The sequence below is a fragment of the Dasypus novemcinctus genome, chromosome 13, assembly GCF_030445035.2.
Source record: "Dasypus novemcinctus isolate mDasNov1 chromosome 13, mDasNov1.1.hap2, whole genome shotgun sequence".
NCBI lineage: Eukaryota > Metazoa > Chordata > Mammalia > Cingulata > Dasypodidae > Dasypus > Dasypus novemcinctus.
The window spans coordinates 59899902-59924483 of record NC_080685.1 but is presented as its reverse complement, the minus strand read 5'-3'; the positions used below and the strand labels follow the sequence as shown (position 1 = coordinate 59924483).

At 36.7% G+C, this 24582-nt stretch overlaps 1 protein-coding gene across 1 annotated transcript in view; it reads right to left on the bottom strand.

The window, feature by feature from the left end:
• Nucleotides 1-9599: 9599 nt before the first annotated feature.
• Nucleotides 9600-24582, bottom strand: part of TDRD5 (tudor domain containing 5) — a 98167-nt gene continuing 83184 nt past the window's right edge. Inside the window, exons 17-18 of the mRNA XM_058274807.1 lie at nucleotides 23983-24190; nucleotides 9600-9916 (exon numbers count right to left, since the gene is read on the bottom strand). Of these exons, the coding sequence (XP_058130790.1) occupies nucleotides 9669-9916; nucleotides 23983-24190 (456 nt within the window). The 3' untranslated portion in view covers nucleotides 9600-9668. The remainder of the gene's footprint in view (nucleotides 9917-23982; nucleotides 24191-24582) is intronic.

The window sequence follows — 24582 nt, the reverse complement described above, 5'->3', positions numbered from 1 at the left end:
AAACATATAGGGGACGACAGACTAATAATGAAAACCATAAGACAAAACATAGGATAACTAAAAAATTTAGAAAACTGTACAGCCTAAAATATGGACCACATAGTAAGCACAAATGTCACCTTCTTTGAAAACTATAGTTTTGGAATCTGTACATCAGTTTCAGGAAATATGATATGAATAAGTTAAAAGACTATTGCTGTGCAAGGGAAAAGGTTTTATGGTGGATCTGGGGAAATACTGTATATTGTATATATGAATTTCGGTGATCTAAGACTCTTCTGAAGCTGACATTATGTTGGGATTCACTTTACGGGAAGTTTTGGATCACAGAGTGGTTCAACAATGGCAGCGGAGGAATACTGATATGGGATGTTATTGACAGGATATATATGGTTGACAGGGAGTTATACAGGGCATATGCCCAGGGTATATGGTAATGTCTATATATACTCATAGTGGAAACAAAAACAACAGCTGGGGGGGTACTGGGCTCCTGGCCGGGGGGTCACTGTTGTAGGCCCTGGGAGAGCAGCGGCAATCCTCCAGGTGCAACGGCAAGAACCAGGAAGGAAGGAGGGCCCAACAGTGGGCTCGTGATACTAATGGTTACACTTTTGAGCCTATACACCTGGAATAAGAACAAGGCCTAGAGTAGCATTGTGCCTGGGGGTTTCCTCCTGACAGCCTTCATGTTACTCAAATGTGGCCACTCTCACAGCCAAACTCAGCGTGTAGATGCGATGCATTCCCCCCAGCGTGGGACACGACACCCGGGGATGAGCCTCCCTGGCACCGAGGGATCACTACCACATACCAGCTGAAGAAGCAACTAGAAAATGACCTTGAATTAAAGATTCAATGCAGAACAGCAGAATATACCTGTCTACATATAATAACATGACTTCGGGAAGCTGTTTGACCTAATGTAAGGGGGAAATGGAAAGGAGAAATGAGATTATAAGGCTGTGAGTCTCTAAAAAAGAGTCTGGAGGTTGTCAGAAGGAATAGCCCTATGTACAACTGAACAGAGTCTAAGAGACAGATAAGGTAGATACAACCCCAGGTATTGGTTCTTTTGAGGGATAAAGAGACCCACGGGTTCTATGGTCATGGCAGAAGGGGTTCACTGCCATGACAGATAGCCCTTCTTTGGAGCTGGTGTTTCTGCGTGATGGAATTGGACTCAGAGGGGATCTCTTTTCACAAGACTTGCATGCTACTTTATTGGAATTGTAGTTGGTGCTGGGTTTAAGATATATGTAGGGGATTTGAATCTCTGGACTGATAATATGACACCCAGGCCCAGAGCCTCAACAGACTTCAGCTCCTACAATTTGATTTATTGGACTTACTCCACTCAGCTAACATGGAGTTGAAGAAGGTCAACCACCACAACATGGAGCCTAGAGTGTCTACAACTGGAAGCGGGAGGAGTGCATCCAGTACCCATGTGGAATCTAAGCCCTCACTTGACATAGATGTGCAATGGACACAACCAATCCAATGTCCACAGAGAAAATGTGGAATGGGTGTGGGAACGGTAGCCATGGTGGCTGCTGGGTGTGGGGAACGGGAGGAAGAGATGAGATGTGGAGGCGTTTTCGGGACGTGGAGTTGTCCTGGATAGTGCTTCACGGACAATTACGGGACATTATAGATCCCCCCAGGACCCACTGGATGGAACGTGAGAGAGTCTGGGCTATGATGTGGACCATTGACTATGGGGTGCAGTGATGCTCAGAGATGAACTTACCAGGTGCAATGGATGTGTCATGATGATGGGAGAGAGTGTTGCTGTGGGGGGAGTGGGGGGGCGGGGGCGGTGGGGTTGAATGGGACCTCATTTTTTCATAATGTAATTTAAAAAAAAAATAAATAATTAAAAAAAAAAGTAAGCACAAAGGCGGAACTCTCAAAAAAAAAAAAAAAAGAATAGTTCACAAACATAATCTTTCTCTTTTGGGGTTCATAAATAATCTCAAACTGGCACGGGGATGTTTGCTCATGTTTGAGCAGACTTCTCCCAGTAAAAGTCTTCTGTTTTACAGACATTCAGAACATAGTGTTCTAGAAAAAGATTTCGATTAACCTTACTTATATTCTATTGCTCTTATCTGTAACCCTTTAACTCATTCAGTAAAATGCATCAGCATCTACCACATGCCAGGAAAAACATGATGGTGACTTGGACTAGGGTGGCAGTAGGTGTAGAAAAAAAATAGGTGAACTAATGAGATATTTAGAAGGTAGAATTTGATAGGCCTTTATAATGGGCTGAATGGGGGAATGAAGCACAGGGAGCAAAGATGAAGCATAGATGATTCCACTCTTAGGTTTATGCCTAGGGCAGCTAACTAATAGATGATGGTGTCATTTATGGGTAGTGTTCACTGGTATTGGAGGTAGGGTAGGGGGAGGAGGGTAATTTTTCTTAACTTTTCCTGTTCTAGAAAGTCCAGGGGAGGGGTTCCCATTGAATCATGAATCCCTAGAAATTAGGGGCACAATTTTGAATGACAATTTTGTATGAATGTGTAACTTTCCGGGAAACAGTCTTCAGCGTTTATGACATTTATTTAAAATAAGAGGTTAACAATCACTGGTCCACAGCATATATTATTTGGAAAGTCTAAGGGATAACACATACAACTAAAACAGATGGTTCTACCAAATTTCTCAAGCAAATGGTCTTTAATGAGGCTATGTCTTGAGAGTATCCTATGCTTATAATCTGCTACCAGGACAAGGTAGTATCAGTAAAAGTTGGTATTTCTTTCAACTTAGCTGAGAAACTTGACAAAAGACTTTCTCTTCAGCCCAGGCATCAAAAACTATATATATATATTTTTTAAACACAAACCAATTTCCACATATTGAATGACTCTGTAAATCTGGATAGGTTCAAAGCAAAGCCAGTATAGCATACAGATCTACTGACAAAAGATAACATGATGCTTGCTGCAGCTGATACCCTGATTTGGTGTTTATTGTAAATTCATCATTTTCCTCTTAAACCAAATTTGAGACAATTTTGCTGAGCCTCATGAGTCTGGGTAAAGTCAAATATTGGACCAATCCTAGAAGGAACTTGATAAAGACCAAAATGTTTATGGAATTATATTTCTGAACAAAGCTTAAAAAAAATAAATTTGCATCAAATACAGATTGATGTTTCAGAAAATGCAAAGGCAAAATACACTGTGTCTACCTAATGATAAAGAGATGTTCCACTGCCTAAAGCCATATATAAAAGAATGTCATCATTTAATTATAGCTAATGTTCTACCAAACTACTCTCAATTTATTTCACTGTTCTACTTCAGATCTGTACAGAAGTGTTATTTCTTTTAATTCAGAAAATAAAGGATAAACATTTGGCCTTGGCCCATATACTGTATTGTTTGCTTAAGTTTCATTCTTCTACGCAAAAGGGAAGACACATATCCCATTAGGAAGAAGGTAACACATGGAGGAAATATGGAGTATCCTGTAGGGATATGCTATGCCTAAAAGCATCATACATAGTACATACAGAGTCTTATTTAACCAAAAGGTGTTTTCATTAATATAACAGCAGAAGAGAGTTTTAATCAGAATGTATGAATAACAACACTGCACTAACTGGGTGTTTTTGTCAAGGAGTTACATGTTTTAATAAATGAAGTGAGCAGCCTTTGGTTTCTAGCTATGGTCCAGTGGAATGACAGATTAAGGAAAAGTTCCTACCAAGAAACATTTCAATGGGGTTTGAGAATCTCTTGACAATGTTCTAGGAAGAACGGCTGCACTGAAGCAAGGTCTCTGAATGTGTCGTCAAGGAGGTGAAAGTGTGCTGACCTACAGCTGCAAGAGGGAGTGAGGCATGGTGTTTAGAAGCTGTATGCACCCCAAAAAACATGTTCTTAAGTTTAATCCATTCCTGTAGGTGTGGACCCACTTTTTTTTTTTAAAGATTTATTTATTTATTTCCCCCCTCCCTCGGTTGTCTGTTCTCTGTGTCTATTTGCTTCGTCTTGTTTCTTTTGTCCGCTTCTGTTGTTGTCACAGGCACGGGAAGTGTGGGCGGTGCCATTCCTGGGCAGGCTGCACTTTCTTTCGTGCTGGGCGGCTCTCCTTACGGGGCGCACTCCTTTCACGTGGGGCTCCCCTACGCGGGGGACACCCCTGCGTGGCAGGGCACTCCTTGCGTGCGTCAGCACTGCGCATGGGCCAGCTCCACACGGGTCAAGGAGGCCCGGGATTTGAACCTGGGACCTCCCATGTGGTAGACGGACGCCCTAACCACTGGGCCAAGTCCGTTTCCTGGTGTGGGCCCATTTTAAGTAAGACCTTTTGATGAGGCTACTTCAGTTAAGGTGTGACCCACCTCATTCAGGATGGGTCTTAGTCCTATTACTGGAGTCCTTTATAAATGGAATGAAGAGAAAGGGAGAGAAAGCCGCTGAAGCAAGAAGCTGAAATCAACGAAATCTGGAAGAGAAAGGAGAGACCAGCAGATGGTGCCGAGTGCCTTACCATGTGGCAGGCCAGCCCAGGATTGCTGGCAGCTGGTTTTCTGGAAGAAAGCATCAACTTGATGGTGCCTTGACTTGGGCATTTTCCTGGATTCTAACCATAAATGCATAAATTCCCATTGTTAAAGTCAAATCATTTCATGGAATTTGCCTGAAGCATCCTAGAAAACTAAAACACTAGGTTTGGTATTCAGTATGTGAAACAGTCTCAAAAGAAATTTTAAGAACGTGGATGACTGCTTAGAAGGATTCCACATGTAGCTAAGCTGTAAGCAAGGGTAAGAAAACAGACCATTGAATTATGGCTGTCAGATACTGCAGAAGAGGATCCAAAGTTAACGAATTTCCAATTTCATAGAATAAAAATATTTATCTACCATAAAGCAAAGGTTTACAAAGGTCAAACTGCTGTGAAAATAAAGAAGCTGTGCCAAAAAGAAAGACAATGGTTCAGTCAAGAAGTGTGTCAACACTGTTTTTACAACTATACAAGGAAATTTTGTATTTTACTCAACTAAATTCTTTGGGTCACATATTTAAGTGAAATTTTCATTCCTGTAGCATTAACACAACAGGAACTAAGGAACTAATTACAAAAAAACATGTAAAAGTTTTTCACAGAACAAATTCCAATTTCATAAAGATTTAAATAAGTCAAACAAAATGCTGTTTACAAACACCAAATATTAGGCTAATCATCATTCTTTGATCCCAACAAATTACCATTAGTTATGTAACAAAGATTTATAGAGCAGAGATAGAGCCATAAATTTGGTTTCTTTATCAGATTATCTAAATTGCACCAAGAAGTAATAATCAATAAATAGTTTTTTGATAACCATTTTTCATAAATTAAAAAATATTTTAAAATTTTTAACAAAACTATAAAATAAAATTTATGCTAAACAGAAAGCTAGAAGCATTTCCCAAAAGCTATGCTGATAACAAATTTTAGCTGTGAATTTTCTACACAGTTTTGGGGTGTGGTCAAATATTCAATTTCACATGAAAAGCAGCACACAAGTCAATGATGATTCTAAATATTTGAGAAGTCCTTCACTGAGCAGGTAAGGACAGGTATTTTCTGTATATAAGTGGTTAAAATAGAGTGCAAAGAACTCTGGTTCTAGCAGGCCACTGACACCAAAAACTTGCTAGACTGTCTGGGGATTGAATAAATGAAACAAATGACACATAGCTGTTGTAGTGCTAGAAAAACCCAGTATAGCTTAAATATTAAGACATTGTACTGTACCTTATAATGTTAGAAAAATTTCAATCTAACTCTTGCTCACGTCAGGAGGCAAGCAGAGCTACATATTTAACAGTAACCACATTTAATTCCACCAAAGAATGTATAACTATGCACTTCCTCACTCATATATATTTACATCTGTTATTTGTATCTTCACATCTGTAACACTGGCATCTTTATCACCTCAAGATTGCCTGGCCCAAGGTACCATGCCTGCTTTATGATTAACTGATGAAGCAAAAAACTAGTTTTCCAGACCCTTCTTAGAAATGTTACCCAGATGATTAACTTTGTCAACAGGTATAAAAGCTGTGAAAAAAAACAAACCCTTAACAAGGAGGCCAATTTGAGACCGTATCTCCAGCCTCCTGCCAGCAAATAAAGCCTCTTTCCCTTCCTAGCCTAGTTTGGTCTGTCTATTCTGCCCTGCCAAGTGAATGAACCGAGCTAAGATCCACTCCGGCCCCTCTCCACTGGTAGGAGTGGACCCAAATTCAAAGCACACAGTCAGACTGGTACAACTGTGCCCCTTGGTTGGCATCTTGGAAGAGGTCAAGATCTGAATGGGCTACAGGTAATGACTATTTTCACTATCTTAATGATGGCTCCTGAAAAAACATGTATAAGGCATAGAGTAGTGGCCACAGAAAATGGCACAGTATATAAATAACATGAATTCTGAAAAGTTATCAGAAGTTCTTAGAAAATCCTTGCTATATAGTATTCAGGTTAATAGGAGGCTTCAGAAAGAATTTTCTGTAAGATGTTGGTTTCCCATTCCTTGTGATACCCCCCTTTTCAGATTCTTCAGCCATAGATCTGGCCCTCTGTTTATTTCAAGTCAACAATACAAGATCTTTGTAAATCAATTCTTCCCTGCTCCAACACCAGAGGTTTGTTTAGCTATTAGAACCACCATTCTTTGGTACTGATCTCCCAAACTTGTCTCTTCTGGCATCAAATCACATAAATGACAAAAGATGGAGTTGCCATATTTTCCTAAGGAAAGGGCACTGAGCTAGGAGTCAGAAGATAAGGGAATTCAAGCTAGGTGGCCACAGGAAAGATCTGGGCTTCAAATTTCCTTGCCCCTCTCTAAGGTCCTTTCTACATCAAAATTTTTTTTTTTTTTAAATCCGTATTATCTTCAGTTTTTAAGTAGTGATTTTTTTTTTTAGGGGTTACTGGGGGCTGAACCCAGGACCTCATACTCAGGCACTCAACTATTAAGCTACATCTGATTCCCAGTGAGAGTTGTTTTTTTAGTTTGTTTTTAGGAGGTACTGGGGACTGAACCTGGGGCCGCATACATGGGAAGCAGGCACTCAACCACTTGAACTACATTTGCTCCCCAAAATGCTATGATTCTAAATCTCTAGATTAGACATAGGCTGGATGTAGGCAGAAGCCTCTACTTATACCATTCCTCGAAATGGGCAACTGGTACCTCAAATGTGCAAGAACTAGGGGGAAAACACATGACTGGTTACTGCTGGAATGGCCTTTCTTTTGATATCTCACAAAGTATTTTTGGTATTCCCTAAGGAATTTATAACAGGGTTTTCTTGTATGTTCTCATCCCCATCCCCTCTCACCGCAGGCTCCCACTTTAGAGCTAGCATTTCATAGGGACCTCTATTAGTGAATAGCTCAACACGGAAAATGTAGGGCCCTGTTCTAGGTATAGTAGATGTCAACTCATTTTTGGCAATAAAAGTTATTAACTCTAAACCACACATAGTATCTACATATTTTTTGTACATTTTTTTTAGTGCAGTTCCTGCCCATATGTAGAAACACATTTACACATTTTCAAATGATCTATTAGACTTGTTTGATGCTTTGGGCTAATACTTCAGTTAACTAGCAAACAAAGTCCACTTTTTTTGGGTAAACTGATTGTGTACTGCAGACTGGCTGTTCAAATCAAAGCTAAGTAGTCAGAATATAAGCCTCTCGAAGGCCCATTTTTTACTCCATTAACTCAAATAAGATGAGTCCCTGTCAAGTTACTTAGCCAACTATCAAACAAACTTACAAAAAGTCTAGCTAGCTTTGGCAGAGTTCCTCTGGTATTTGGATGCTATTATAGAAAGGGTTGTGGTCTAACCTACCAAATGTGTACTTGCACTGACCCTTCCACATTATGACATATTGTGTCCGCCAGATTCACCTCACCCCAAATCCAATAATTACCCATCTGGAGAAGTGAAGTATAATACTCAAAAGCTATCTTCTTTATTTAGTTTTTTTTTTTTTAAGAAGAGGCATCATTCCAAAAAAGAATTTCTTTTTTAGAAACAATTTGAGGATGATTATCTAAGCCGATATGAGAAAAAGTATTTCTCCAATCCATATCATATTGGGGTGTGTGTCATATATGATATTTAACTGTCACATGATATTTAATTGTTTGTTGACCCATGTCTTTTACTCCAATAAAGATGCCTTACATAATATCACAAACAAATGGAAACCTATTCTATATATGTTGGGTCAACTATCTGTGATGTTTCCAGATTACTTGTCTTTTGTCAATTATTGTACCATTTCTATAAATATATTAGATATAAAAGTGAATCTGTATTTTAAAATTTTATCACATTAAACATGTTCTTTGTAGGGGTTTAAAACTGAAAACTATCAGTATTTAAAGACTTTGAGATTAACACTGCCTCATGATTACTTAAATCTAAGAAAGAAGGTCCAGCCAGCATATTCTAAACTTAAATGCACTTCTTTCTCCCTTCCTTAGAGGCTATTTTACTGATTGAATAGTTGAGAAGGAAAGAGGAGAAATTACATATTGTAGAAAAAGGGAGAGAGGAACTAGTGAACCAGCTCTGCTATTTAGTTCTAGGAGACCCTTAGAAGTGCAGTTAGTGAGAACCTTGTTACATGCAGCATACCAGCTCTCCATATCTCTTTTCCTGATTTGACTTCTAAGAGATGCTGTTGTATTGGGGATTAATTTCATGGGAGAAAATGATAGCATATTTAAAATTTGGGGATAAGTCTACTACTTATCACAATGAAATTACTATCACTCAAATTCTTTAATTTCACTTTTTCGTTTTTTGTTTTCTCTTTATGATTTATACCATAGGCTTAACAGAATATCATGTAATATTTCATACAGTTTGACTTCAGAGAACATCATGTTATATATATATATATGCTTATATAGTTATATATATATACTTAAATAATACAACTGCTAAGCTACTGTTACATTAAAGTTCCTAGGAACTGGGCTGACTATAGATATGGCTCAGCTAAGTTTCAGCAATCTGTCTATAATTTAGTCATTAGTTTTCAAATAATTCCCTCTTCTGAAAAACAACTTAATTTTTTAAAGTACGTCAGGGTGTGGATTTTCTCACTGATCATAGCATTTCAAAGAAATAAAGATAGTGAGGATTAGAGCCCAGTATTGTATCTGTGATAAGGATAATTTCAAATTAGAAACAGTAGCACTGAAATTCAAACATGCTTGTTTTGGACAGGGATGTAAGAATATTTGTCTTGCTAAATATGGGTCACAAAACATTAATTTTTCAATTTTCATTTATCGGTCATGATACATACAAGGAAAATCTTTATAGAAACACACACACACAAACACACACAAAAAAACAAAACTCCTTTAAACTACTACATTAAAAACAAAAGTGAACAAAAATATACAGAATAATAAACATTGTCAATAAAATTAAAAATTAACGTTAAATATCTACACTAACACATCGAAGTGGACTGTTAGCATAATAAAACTAACATACCACACAGAAAGACAAAAGCATCAACTATCAAAATACTATTTTGCCTCAGTCCTCCTTATTTTGACCTGGGAAATCACCAAGCATAACCAGCTGGTTTCTTTTCATCCCTCCTTTCCCTCATACTTCCATCCTTTTCATACTGGGGTACCAGTGTAGGAAACTCTGGGATGTGGCTAACCGTGCAGCAGCTCCTAAGGCAGCAGTGGCTGTACTTCGAGGAATGTAGAGCTTCTGAGAAATCTGATGCTCAGGAGACAAAATCACAGAAATCTGGTCCATGGTTCCTTGACTCTTGTCTTTGAACACTGTAATAGCATGGCTACTAGAAAGATCTTCATTTTTCAGGCTTCCTGGAGAGCTTTCCACTGAAAAAGAAAGAAAACATATGAGTCTTCTCAAGGGGTTCTCATACTTACTGTCTTCTCTCTCCCATTCCTAAATCTTTATTAACATGTGTTATAATCCTCTTCTGTTAGGTAGTGTGACAGTTTGAACCTTTTGTGAATCCCAGAAAAGATCATGTTCTTGGAACTAATCCATTCCCATGAATGTGGGACCCTTTGCTTAGAGTCAGTTAAGGGACTTTTTGATAAATCATTTTTGATTAGAACACTTTAGGGCCTTTGATTGGACTCTGTCAGTGAGGCATGATCCAAACTGGGTCTTGGCCCTCTTTTTTTTTTTTTTTTAAGGGGCACTAGGGACTGAAACCAGGACCTCATACATGAGAAGCAGGCACTCAACCACTGAACTATATCTGCTTCCCAATAAGAATTGGTTTTTGTTTGTTTCTTTGTTTTTAGGAAGTACCAGGGATTGAACCCAGGACCTCACACACTGGAAGCAGGTGCTCAACCACTTGAGCTGCATCCACTCCCCTCTTGGCCCTCTTGCTGGAGGTGTATATAAGCAAAGGACTGAAAGCAGAGAACTGAAAGTGGAAACACACAGAAAAAGAGAGCTGTCATTTTACCCTGCCATGTGAGAGAAGACTCCAGGATCAGCTACAGAGCAAGACTAAGAAACCCTGAGAGGATGAGAGAGAGGCTGGTGGCTGGATTCAGTGGAGAAGCTAAAGCAACAAGGCTCCCAAGAGGCTAAGCCTGTGGAGCAGCTTGAAGCTGAAAGAACATGTGAGCCTGGAGGAGAAAGCAAGAGAGAGACTGGCAGACCTGCCATTTTGCCTTTCCAGGTGTAAGGAGTCCAGGATCCAGAAGCCAATTTTGATAAGACAGCATCTCTGATGATGCCTTGATTTGGACATTTTCACAACATCAGAATTGTAAGACTTTACGCCCCATATAAATTCCTATTATAAAAGCCAACTCATTTCTGATATTTTGCTTCCAAAAGCTTTAGCAAACTAAAACAGGTAGTAACAATGGCAAATCAGGAATGAGAATCAGAAACCAGTCAACCAATGGAAAGAAAATGGGGATGGGTAGCCTGGGGAATCACGGATGAAGATAAATTATTGTTAAGATAGAGCAAAAGGGACAAGTCATAAAATAAACTGGATCTAATTCCAGAGAAGAGATTAAAGCTGCCCTATTTCCTTCTAGCACTGAGCAAAATGATATTAAACATGTGTTCTCTATTGCCAAAGTGGTGCAATTCCAAGTTTGCGCCAATGTGAAAACAAAATTGTCCAAGACTGCTTGCTAAAAGGCACCAAAAAAATGAGTTATCAGCCATAAATGATATGCTAGGCATTCTCAGATGTGTACTCTGGACCAGCCCTACTCAAAATAGCTGATTCATGAACATTTTATTGTTGGCCTACAATGAGATAAGGAACTTGTGCCAAGTTCTATGCCAACACATTGCTTCTTGGAGAAAGTCCTGCTATTAAAAAAAGTCCTGGATAAATTAAAAAGAAAAAAAAATTAAAAAAGAAAAAGGAAAAAATTAAAAGAAAAATGAAAAATAAAAAAGACAACACACACACACACACAAAGTCCTGTGAGCTAAGTAATGTGCTCAGTGGTATAGCTGATTTAAGATTCTGGTTCAAGTGCCTTATCTGGTTGTTGACCATTAAAAACACTTCGTGGACTGACACTGTATTCTAAGTATATTTTGAATAGCATTGCTCTAGACCTTACAAACACAGATTTTTAAAAACTCAGAGAAAAAGTAGGCATAATCCAGAATCACATTTTCAGTTTGTGGTATAGCAGCATATAGTATATGTTCCACACATTTGTGATGAATTAGTAATGTTAAAGGAGTATTTGGTAAGGTGTTTTAAAATATGAAATTCTAATCAGAAAACTATAATTAATGCCCATTAGAGAGGAAAAGAAATAGTGATTTCTAATAAACTAATGTGGTTTTATAGCAAGTCTTGTGATCTCAGATTTTAAAAGGTATATAAATATGAAAACAAGGGCACATGACCAAAGAATCTAAGAGTAGCAAAATTTCTACTTCCAACTGTTATACTATTCAAAAGGGATTATATTTACCCTCCTACCTTAAACTAAAAAGGGGGCAAAATAGATGAAACAGCAGCTTTCAGATGTTGAAGAACAAATAGCACAGGACAGTGATACCTGAGCCCAGGCGAGCCCACCAGTTCCTTACAGCTTCTTAGCTCACAGCTTGGAGAGATGTTCCAGGCTACGGTATACAGAAGGGTAAACCAACCTGAGCCTGGAGTTCTACAGAGTTTGAGAACACTAAGTTCAAAGTTCATGGAGCCAAGGTGTCTGGAATTTGTGGGGGAAAAGTATTAGAGAAGAGTTAACTGTTGAGAGCAAGGGAGCTGGAAATTTGCAGTGAGGTCCCCTAAGTCTTAGGTTCACACACATGGGGAAGCTCCTGAAGCCAGGGAAGAAAACTACCTGGAAAGAGTAAACAGAACAATCATTGGTGCTCACACAGGGGCAAAACAGTCAGTGTACCCACCACAATACTCTAAAGACCTCCTAACACACGGGACATCCCATTCCACCAATGTCCTGTCCAGAAAAGTATTGCCTAAATAGCAGAGCTGAATTAGAAACATTAAAGGTTGTTCTAGACCATCCTAATGAAACCTGATAGAAATTCTGAAAGAATGAAATAATTTCAGGTAGTTTAATTGCATTAACCCCAGCACCAGCATCAAATAAATAAAGGAAAAAAGGAAAGAAGGGAAAAAAATGAAAGGGAAAAAAAAAAAACAGCTAACAAATAAAATTCATTGACTTGCATCCAGTGAAAAATTACTACCTGTGCAAAGTAGCAGGAAAATATGACTTGTAATCAGGAGAAAAAAAAAACCAATCAATAGAAATAGATTCAGAAATAACACAAATGATAGAATTCAGCAATAATATATATGATAGACTCACAAGGCAAGATGGTTAAAACAGCTGTCATAAGAAAACTCCATATATTCAAAAGGGTAGAGGAACCCAATCATCAAATTTATTTGGAAGGGTAAGGGACCCCCAAATAGCTCAAGCCATCTTGAAAAAGAATGAAGTTGAAAGGCTTATACTTCCCAATCTAAAAACTTATTACAAAGCCATGTGTAAGCAAAACAGCATGGTACTGGCACAAAGATAGACATATAGACCAATAGAATAAAATTGAGGGCTCAGAAATCAACCCTCATATTTATGGTCACTGATTTATTTTTTTACCCAGAAAAACAAGTGAACAGCTTATTAAGAATTAAATGAGTATGGAATATGATACAGTACAAGTAAGACACTCAAGACTGGTATAATAGTATAATCACACGAAGCTAAATTTCATTCGAAAAAAAAATCACAAGACCAAAAAAACCCCAATATCATCATGATAAAGTACAAACACAAAAACAAAAACAAACAACTACCCAAATCTCCCAATCCCAATAAACAAAAAGGTATCTGAAAATACTGACTGCCATGCTATAACATATTAATCACAATATAATCATTCATGAGAAAACAATGCACTAATTAAGCAATGACTTACATGAAGTAATACAGATAGCAATATTGCAAATTCGCAGACTGTGATGATTTTACATGGCAAACAATTCCATAATCACTTATAGGTTGAGTAATATGGACTAAATGTTGAGATAAAGGTATGTAGATATAAATCCCAACAATGTTATCTCATTATCTTCTAATTATAAAAACCTTAAAAATCTTACAGAACCTGAAAGATAATATAAAATTTTGCATACTCCATTTGTATTTCAAGAAATGACTTTAGGACCATATTTGCAATTAGAAAGCTGTATAAAAGCAATTCAAGTTCAGGATTTGACTTCTTAAATAACAATCACAATCTATATCATAGCAACAACTCCAGATGCACATTTACTATGACCAATCCTTAGAACAAGAAACATAATTTTCTAGCATTTTATATACAAATTACTGCGAGCCACTTAATTTAGTGAATGGATAAAGTGTTAAAAAAAAAAAAAGGTGAATTGGTACAAAAAGTGAAGGGGATCATCCTCATTTACAAAGACTTGAGAGGGTTAAAAATACTTTCTCGACTTTTGAAGGAGCTAGTCAACAAATAAAATAGATTGTCAGGCTGTAATGCATGTCTCTGTACCAAGATGGCTTTAGCATGGTTTGTGGAAGAGATCGTTTGCCTTTAGAAAATAGCCAGAAATGGCATTTTCTGGGATAGCGTTCTGCTCCAAAGCTACTGAACTGAACACAAACCTGTTCACCACGTGGTACACAAACTTCACTTGTAGTTCCAATTGGGCATGATGTGTGTGGCAGGACAGGAGCAGGAAGCATTAATCTCAATGTACTTGCTCATTCAGAGGTCAGGAGCAAACTGGGACACCTACCTTTTACAGTTCTGAGTTAGGTTTACTTATGGTGTATATACTGGCTACAAATTTAACAATGAAATGAAGAAAAAAGAACAAGATAAAACTATCCACTCCTTTTTGCTGTGGTTTTTTTTTTCCTTTAGCCTTAAGGTAGATAGATGGGGAAACTATCCAGGATTACCCTTGTCACATTTGAAATTTGAAAAAAAAAAGAACTTTGTATTTTTATTCAAGAAATAATTGACATTGTGCATGGGAAATACTGCCTGTGTGTGAAACATATAAATTATTTTCCTTCTCAAAAAATGAAAAATGATGACTGGCAGCGTTTTAGAAAACACTTTCCTTACCTTTCTTCACACCTTTTTTTTTAGCCTTAAGCTTCATTTAATTTTTTTGTGTGCATGCTAAAATGGCTCCCAAATGTTTTTTTTTAAACAAATCAATTCTATTGTTACATATTAATAAAGCATAAATCCATCCGAAGAGTACAATCAATGTTATTTGCTGTAATCAAATATTTGTGCATTCATCACCCCAATTATTCCCAGAGTAGTTTCACTGTTCCAATAATAATAAACAAAATACAAACAAAACTCATCACCCTCTCAATCTCTCTATGCCTCGACCGCTGTACATAGCTGTTATTCTTTTTCCTTCTCTCTGGTATATTTGTATGTATGTTTTGTAAAATGTCATATATTCAATATCCCCCATATTTGTGTTTTATATGAGGTTTTACTATCTTATACAGTCCCATGTTACATTTTTCAGCTTTCCTTCTAGTAATATACATGACCCCAGACCTTCTCTTTCAACCACCATCATACCCATACAATAGCACTGCTAGTCATAAACACCTCGACCATGCTCAACCACCTTATTTTTTTTATTAAATTGTCTTTTTTTAAAGGTACATAGATCACAAAAAATGTTACATTAAAAAATATAAGAGGTTCCCACATACGCCACCCCCCACCCCCCCACTCCTCCCACATCGACAACCTCTTTCATCATTGTGGCACATTTATTGCATTTGGTGAATACATTTTGGAGCACTGCTACAATGCATGGATTATAGTTTACATTGTAGTTTACACTCTCTCCCAGTACATTCAGTGGGATATATAATGTCCAGCATCTGTCTCTGCAATATCATTTAGGACAACTCTTCTGTTCACCTCCAAAGATTTACAAACAAACTCTCTATGAATTCTGCACAGATTAACTCTTAGCTTTCTGTTCTCTATCCTCCCTCTATTTTCTGGTGACTTACATTCTAATTATTAACTCCATGAGTTTACACAATATATTTAGTTCATAATAGTGCAATCATACAGTATTTCTCTTTTGGTGTCTGGCTTGCTTCACTCTACACAATGTCCTCCAGGTTCACCCATGTTGTCATATGCTTCATGACTTCATTTCTTTCAAAAAAAGAAGGAAGCCTCCTACTTCACACCATAGGCAAAAATCAACTCAAAATAGATCAAAGACCTAAATATAAGAGCTAAAATTGACAAACTCCTAGAAGAAAATGTAGGGAAGAATCTTCAGGACCTTGCGTTAGGCAATGGTTTCTCAGACTTATATTCAAACCACAAGCAATAAAAGAAAAAACAGATTAATGGGACCTTATCGAAATTATAAACTTTTGTTCCTTGAAGGACTTTATCATAAAAGTAAAATGACAGCTGACAGAATGGGAGAAAATATTAGGAAACCAGATATCCAATAATGGTTTAATATTCAGAATATATAAAGAAATCCTTCAAGTTAACAACAAAAAGATAAACAACCTATTTAAAAAATGGACAAAAGACTTGAATAGACATCTCTGAAGAAGATATACTAATGGCCAGGAAGCACATGAAAAGATGCTCAACACATCATTAGCTATCAGGAAAATGCAAATCAAAATCACAATGACATACTTTCACACCCTTTAGAATGGCCACTATTTAAAAAATGGAAAATAACAAGTACTAGAGATGATGTGGAGAAATAGAAACACTCCATCACTGGTGGCAATGTAAAATGGTGCAGTCGCTATAGAAGCCAGTTTGGTGATTCCTCAGAAAGTTAAGTATAGAACTACCATATGACCAGGCAATCCACTGCTAAGTAAATATTCAAAAGAATAGAGAGACTCAGATATTTGCACATCGATGTTCACAGGAACATTAGTCACAATTGCCAAAAGATGGAAGCAACCCAAATGTCTATCAACCAATGAATGAATAAAAAAATGAGATCTATATATATAATGGAAAGTTATTCAGTCATAAATAGGAATGAAGTCCTGATACATGTGACAATATGGGTTAACTTTGAAGATATCTTGTTGAGTGAAATAAGTTAGACACAAAAGGACAAATACTATATGATCTCACTATTTGAAACAATCAGAATAACAAACTAATAGAGTCAGATGCTAGAATACAGGTTATCAGGGGACAGAGTGGGGATAGGGAATGGGAAGTTAAGGTTTAATATGTATAGGGTTCCTATTTAGAATGATGGAAATGTTTTGATAATGGATCATGGTGATGGTAGCACAACATGGTGAATGTAGTTAACAGCACTGAAATATATATATCTGAATATGATTAAAAGGGGAAATGTAAGATGGTATATATGGTAACAGAATAAAAATAAAAATAAATCCATGAACTATACTACACGGTGAAACCTAAATTAAATCATGGGCTTTAGTTAACAGTATAATGATAAGTGCTACCATCAATTGTAACAAATATTTCACAGCAATGCAAGATGGTGGTGGTGGGATGGTATATAGGAATCCTGTGTTTTATGCATGATTGCTCTGTAAAGCCACCACTTCTCTAATAAAGGAAAAAATAGAAGAAAACCTGACTATGATGAAAAAATATGAAAGATGTAAAAAACGCTCCAAATCAAAGTTCTAGGGAGGAAAATAAATATTAGACACTGAACATTGCAATGATGGATATAGGCCATTAGATATTTTGTCATAACATACAAAATTTGTGGAACAGAGTGTAAAGTAAAAACTATAGTCCATGGTAAGTAGCACTACTTCAACATGTGTTCATCAATTGTAACAAGTGTACCACACTAATGAAGGATATTATTAATGTGGGAAAGTATGGGAGGGGGAGGGAGTGGGGCATATGGGAATCACCTGTATTTTTTATGTAACATTTATGTAATCTAAAGCTTCTTTAAAAATAAAAAATAATAATAAAAAAAAGAAAAGATGGGTAGATTTTGAGCAATACAGCAAGACTGGGCAAAAAACGAATGAAGTATGAGTGAGTTGTAGAAAAACATTAAGTGGTCCACCATATGTGTAACTGGAGTTAGGGGGAAGAAGGGTAAGGGGACAGAAAACTAAAGAAATAATGGTCAAAATTCTTCCAAATTTAATTAAAATTATAATCTCACAGATTCAAGAAGCTCAATGAAACCCAGGCATAAAAACATATGGAGAACCACACCAAGGCACCATATAACTAAAGTGCTGAAAATCAGTGATGAAAGGGAAAAAATTCTTAAAAGCAGACAGGAAAGAATAACACATTACCTCCAGAGACATAAAGATAGTAACAGACTTGTCAGAAACAATGGAAGCTAGAGTGACATCATTTAATGCTCTGAAAAATCTGTCAACCTATAATTTCATATTCAGCAAAACATCTTAAAGAAATAAAGGCAAAAATAAAGGTTTTTCAGATGTACAAAGACTGAGAGAATATATCAGCAGAAGACCAGCACTTAAAGGTCTTCAGGCAGTGAGATGTTTTGAAGCTTAAAACAAACTTACATTCCTAAAATAAATCTCACTTGGTCATGGTGTATAAATGGTATATAATCCTTCTTACATGTTACTGATTCAGTTTTGCTGTATTTTTTGAGGACCTTTGCATCTGTATTCATAAGTGAATTGGTCTGTAGTTTTTTTCTTGTGATGTGTTTGATTTTGGCATCTGGGAAATACTGGCCTCATAAAATAAGTTGGGAAGTATTCCCTTTTTTAGTGTTTTTTTTTTCCGAAAGAGTTTGTGAAAGATGGGTATAGTGGCTTGCAGCTATGTACTACAGAAAAATATGTTCTTAAATTTAATCCATTCCTGTGGGTATGAGCATTTAAGTAGGACCTTTTGATGAGGTTACTTCAGTTAAGATGTGACCCATTGTAATCAGGATGGGTCTTAATCCTACTACTGCAGTCCTTTATACATGGGATGAAGGTCAGGGAGAGAAAGCCACAGGAAGCAAGAAGCTGAAAGTCAATGGGACCTGGAAGAGAAGGGAAAGACAAGAAGGGACTGCCATGTGCCTTGCCAAGTAACAAGCTAAAGTCCTGTGATTGCCAGGAGCTAGTTTCAGATTGCCATAGACTTCAGGAAGAAAGCATTGTCTTGATGCCTTGGTTTGAACTTTTTCCAGCCTCAAACAATTTTCATTGTTTAACCCATTTCATGGTATTTGCTTGAGTAGCTCAAGAAACTAAAACAGGCTGAAAGAAAATAATACCAGATGGAAATTTTTATCTATATCAGGGTTAACAAACTGTGCCCTGTGGGTCAAATCTGGCATACCACCTGTTTTTTGTTGTTGTTGTTTTTTTTAAAGATTTATTTATTTTTCTCCCCTTCCCCTCACCCCAAGTTGTCAGCTTTCTATGTCTATTCGCTGTGTGTTCTTCTGTGTCCGCTTGTATTCTTCTCAGTGGCACAGGGAATCTGTGTCTTTTTTTGTTGTGTCATCTTGCTGCATCAGCTCTCCGTTTGTGTGCGGTGCCACTCCTGGGCAGGCTGCGCTTTTCTCGCATGGGCAGCTCTCCTTACGGGGTGCATTCCTTGCACGTGGGGCTCCCCTAGGTGGGGGACACCCCTGTGTGCTATGGCACTCCTTGTGTGCATCAGCACTGCACGTGGGCCAGCTCACCACACTGGTCAGGAGGGCCTTGGTTTGAACACTGGACCTCCCATGTGGTAGGCAGATGCCCTATCCATTGGGCCAAATCCGCTTCTCCCCACCACCTGTTTTTAATAAATACAGTTTTATTGAAACACAGCAATGCTCATCTCTTTATGTATTGTTGATTGCTGCTTTTGTGCTACAAGGGCAGAGTTGAATAGTTGCAACATAGACTGGTATGGCCTTATACAGGAAAAGTTTGCTGAACCTTGATTTACACAATGGAATGAAAGAACATTAGAAATGGTATACATGTGGGTAAACAAAAAGACTTTTTCTCACTTTTAATTTCTTTAAAGGGTAATTGTTTAAAGCAAAAAATAATAATGTATTATAGGGTTCATAACATATGAAGAAGAAAAATGTATAAAACAATAGCTCAAAAATGTGGATGAGGGAAAGAAATACTATTTGAGGCTGTCATACTATAAATGAAGTATGAACAAGTATAAAAACAATAGCTCAAAAGTGAGGATGAAGGAGGAAAGAAATATACTATTTAAGGCTGTCATGCTAAAAATGAAGTGATATAGTATTATTTGAAAGTGAGAATTTAAAGATATATACATTACTAAAAAACAATACAAAGACATACAACTACTAAGTCAATAAAGGAGATAAAAATGAATTCACAGAAATTACTCAATTAAAAAGAAGGTAGAAAAAGAAAACAAGAACAAACAGGACAAACAGAAAACAAACAGCAAAATGGTAGATTTAAATCTAAGCATATCAGTTAAGAACACTAAGTTTTCTAAACTTAAAATAAAAGGAGAGATTGTCAGACTGGATAAAAAGGTAAGCCCATAGTGTTAAGGTATCTATAATAAATCTACTTTAAATATTAATAAGGATACAGAAGATGCAAATAACACTATTCATCAATACTTTACTTAACTGATATAGTATAGAATACCTTGCCCAACAGATTACAAATTGTTCTAAAGTATACATGAAACATTAAAAAAATAAACCATATTCTAGACTATAAAGCAAGTGTCAAAATTCTAAAAGGATTGAAAGTTTATCTGATCACAATGAAATTAAATTAGAAACTAATAACAAAGATATCTGAATATCTCCAAATATTTGGAAATTGAAAAAACACTTCTAAATAACCCATGGGTCAAAGAGAAAACCCACTAGGGAAATTAGAAAATATTTGGAACTGAATAAAAATTAAAACATAATATATCAAAATTCATAGGATGCAGCTAAATTAGTGCTTAGAGGGAAATTTATAGCATTAAATTCATATTAGAAAAGAAAAACATTATTATATGAATGACCTAAGATTCCAGCCTGAAAAACTAGTAAATGAAGAGTAAATTAAGCTCAAAATAAGCAGAAGGAAAGAAATGATAATAAAAATAAGAGCAGAAAATGAATGAAGTAGAAAACAGAAAAGGAACAGAGGAACCAAGAACAGATTCTTTGCATAGATAAATAAAATTGATAAACTCCCAGATCAGGGGTTCTTAACAAGGGTCAATGAGCTTGAACTTAAATTTTAAAAAACCCAACATTATTCTTGTGGGTACATGTTGGTGCAGGTGTAATATATTTATTAACTAATACTCAGGATAGCGTGCACTTTGTAAGGGGTCTATGGTTTTCACCTGACTGGCAAAGGGGTCTGTGGAACAAAAAAGGTTAAGAATCCCTGCTCTATGCAGACTGATCACAGAAAAAGAAAAAGATGACAAAAATAACCAATAGCAGATATGAGAGAATAGACATTAATACAGATTCTACAGGTATTAAAATAATAGTATGAATATTTTATGCTAGTAAATTTGATAGCTTAGGTAAAATAAATTATTTGAAAGACAAAACTACCAAAGCTTACTCCAAGAAGAAACAGATAATCCTAAATAGCCTTATATGCATTGTAGACATCTGATTTGTAGTGAAAAAAGAAAAAACCTTCCTACGAAGAAAATTTCATGCCAAGATGATGTCACTGTTGAAATTTACCAAATGCTTAAGGAAGAATAATATCAATTGCAAACAAATTCTTCCCAGAAAAAAGAGGAGGAGGAATACGTCCCAACTCATTCTTTGAGGGCAACATTCTCTGGATACTAAAAGCAGATAAAGATATTATAAGAAAAGAAAACTGGAGACCAATAATCCCTCATGAACATAGACCAAGAATTTCTTTAACAATATTTTAGCAAAGAGTCCAGAATTAGTTAAAATGGATAACGCATTGTTACAAGGGCATTATTCCAGGAATGCAAGTTTGTTTTAACATTAGAAAAATCAATGAAATCAACCCTATGAATTGACTATAAAAAGAAGACAAAATGTACAATCATTTCAGTAGAGGCAGGAAAAGCATTTGACAGGATAATACACCAATTCAAGATGAGAAATATCAGAAATCTAGGGAAAAAATGGAAGTTCTTCAAACTGACCAAGGGAATCTACAAAAAAACCCTACAGCTAATATCATACCTTATTTATGAAAGCCTGAGCGCTCACCTGTCAGACCAAGAACAAGACAAACATGTCCATTCCCACTTTTCCTATTCAATACTTTATTGGAGGCCTTAATAAGTACAGTAAGAAAAAGGAAAAATGGCACACAGATTTCAACAAAAAGACTTTTTATTCGCAGCTGATATGATTATCTATGCAGAAAATTCCAAATATGCCTCAAAATTGCCACCAAAACAAACAAGTTTAGTGTGGTGGTTAGAAAAATCATGTTCTTAGAGCCAATCCATTCCTGTGGTTTTAAACCTATTTTAGGTAAGGCCTTTTGACTAGATAACCTCAATTTTGATTAGGCTACTTCAGTATGGCATGGCCAGAATGGGTCTTAATCCTCTTACTGGAGTCATTTGTAAGAGAATGAAATTTAGATGAAGAGAGAGAGAGAAAGCCATGGAAGCAAGAAGCTGAAGCAATGAAAGCCAGAAGAGAAGGGAGTGATCAGCAGACACAACCATGTGCCTTGTCATGTGACAGAGAAGTCCAGGATTGCCAGCAGCCAATCTAAGGGGAGAAAGCATTGAGTGATGATGCCCTGATTTGGACATTTTCCTCAGTCTTAAAACTAGCTTGTAAACTAATAAATCTCCATTGTAAAAGCCAAGTCATTTCCAGTATATTGCTTTTAGCAGGCTAACAGACTAAAACAGATTTTTGCATTAGCAAGGGGGTAAATTTTTAAAAATGTTAAAAAGTCTTTTAAATTAGGTAAAGAGTAGAGGCAGGAATAATTGTGAGATGTTTGAAAAAGAAGGCCTAGATTTCCTTGAAGAGACTGTTAGTAGAAATATGGATACTAAAAGCATAATTTCAATGAGGCCTTAGACAGAAATGATGAATGTGTAATTGCAAACTGGTAAAAAGGTGACCTTTGTTTTAAAGCAGCAGAAAGGGAAGCAGATGTGGCTCAACTGATAGAGCTTCCACCTACCATATGGGAGGACCTGGGTTCGAACCCTGGGGCCTCCTGGTGAAAAAGAAGAGAAAGTGTGCTTGCATGGAAAGCCAGTGCTTGTGTGAGTGCCCATGTGGTAAGCCAGTGCCCCATGCAAGTGAGTCACACAGCAAGATGATGATGCATCAAAAGAGGGACAAGGGGACAGTCAAGCAGAAACCAGGAACTGAGGTGGCACAATTGACAGGGAACCTCTTTCCTGATCAGAGGTCTCCAGGATTGAATCTTGGTGAATCCTAGAGGAGAGAAAATGAGAAGAGAGGACAACACAGCACAATCAGCAGGATGGGAGAAAGGGAATGGGGGTAATAAACAAACAAACAAACAAACAAATAAATAAATAAATAAATCTACAAAAAAAAGTGGCAGAGAATTTGGCAAAACCGAATCCTGGTGTTGGGTGAATGGAATGCTGAACTTGAAAGTGACAAGCTTGCATATTTAGCTGAGGAGATTTCCAAACTCTTACAGTTTTGTACTTTCTTACAAAGTTTAACAAACTTATCATATGACCCAGCAGTTCTACTCCTAGATAAGTTCTCAATAAAATAAAACATATGTCTATACAAAGAGCTGTATGTAAATGCAGCAGATGTAGTCATATGGTCAAGATTTAGAAACAGCCCAGATGACCCTTAAATGGTGAACAGAAAAATAAATTGTGGTATATCTATACAGCTGATTATTACTCAGCAATAAATAGGAAGAAACTTAAAAATTTTTTTTTAATTTTTAATTTTGGAGAAGAAACCTTTGCTACTGGCAACAACATGGATGAAGCGCTGAAGGAATTATATTAAGTGAACAAAGCCAAGCATAAAAACAACATACTATATGATTCTATTTATATGAAATTCTATTAAAGGGAAAGTGGAATGGCAGGAATCAGCAAACAGGCAGAGACTGATCCCAAAAGGGCACAAGGAACCTTTTCAAGGTGATGGAAATGTTCTACATCATGATTATGATGGTGGTTACAAGACCGTACACATTTGTCAAGTCTTATAGAATTGTGCACTTAAAAAGTGGAAAATTTTATTGTACTTAAACCTGTCCCCCCACATAAAAACTGCAGAACAAGAGAAGAGTGGCAACATTAAAGGGGACAATTGAGCCCAGAAAAAATGAGGACTTGAGACAATTGCTAAAATCAGCAAATTTTCAAGTTATTTACTGAAAAATTAACAGAGGTCTTCAACAATATGGACAAAGATACCTAAACATACCTGAACCAAAGTGTTTTTCTGGGGCATCCAATCCTGAAGGAGTTGAGTTGACTGCTGCTGTGGATAGCTGTATTTGCTGAGGCTGAATGTTGTTAGGCTCAGACTGGCTTCCTTCTGTTGCCTGCTGTGACTGGATCAGAGAGACGTAAAACTCTTCCAATGATTTGGGTAGGGTGGAAGAATCCAAAGAAAACTTTAAGTTTGATTGCTGCAAAATGAGAAAAATGGGGAAAAAGTATAAAAAATAACTATTAGTGTTAAAGGAGAATTAAGCTTTGTTTTCTTTTTTAATAAACAAAAGACAACAACTATTTTCCACAACATAATAAACAAATAAAATTCATCATATCCAAGAACCTATATACTCTCTTAAAAAAAGTGCATAAACTTCTCTAATTTAATGATCATTACTTCAAGAAACATTTCTTGAATATATATGATTAGCAAATATGGAATTGAGTGCTGCCATACAAAGCTAAGGAAAAGCATCAGGAAATGACAGAAAGAACTTCTTTTGATCTCTCTTTGTCAGTCACAGTGCTACACTATTCACAGGTGTTTCTTTATTTAAAAGTCAGAACAACAGTCCTAGGTAGGGAT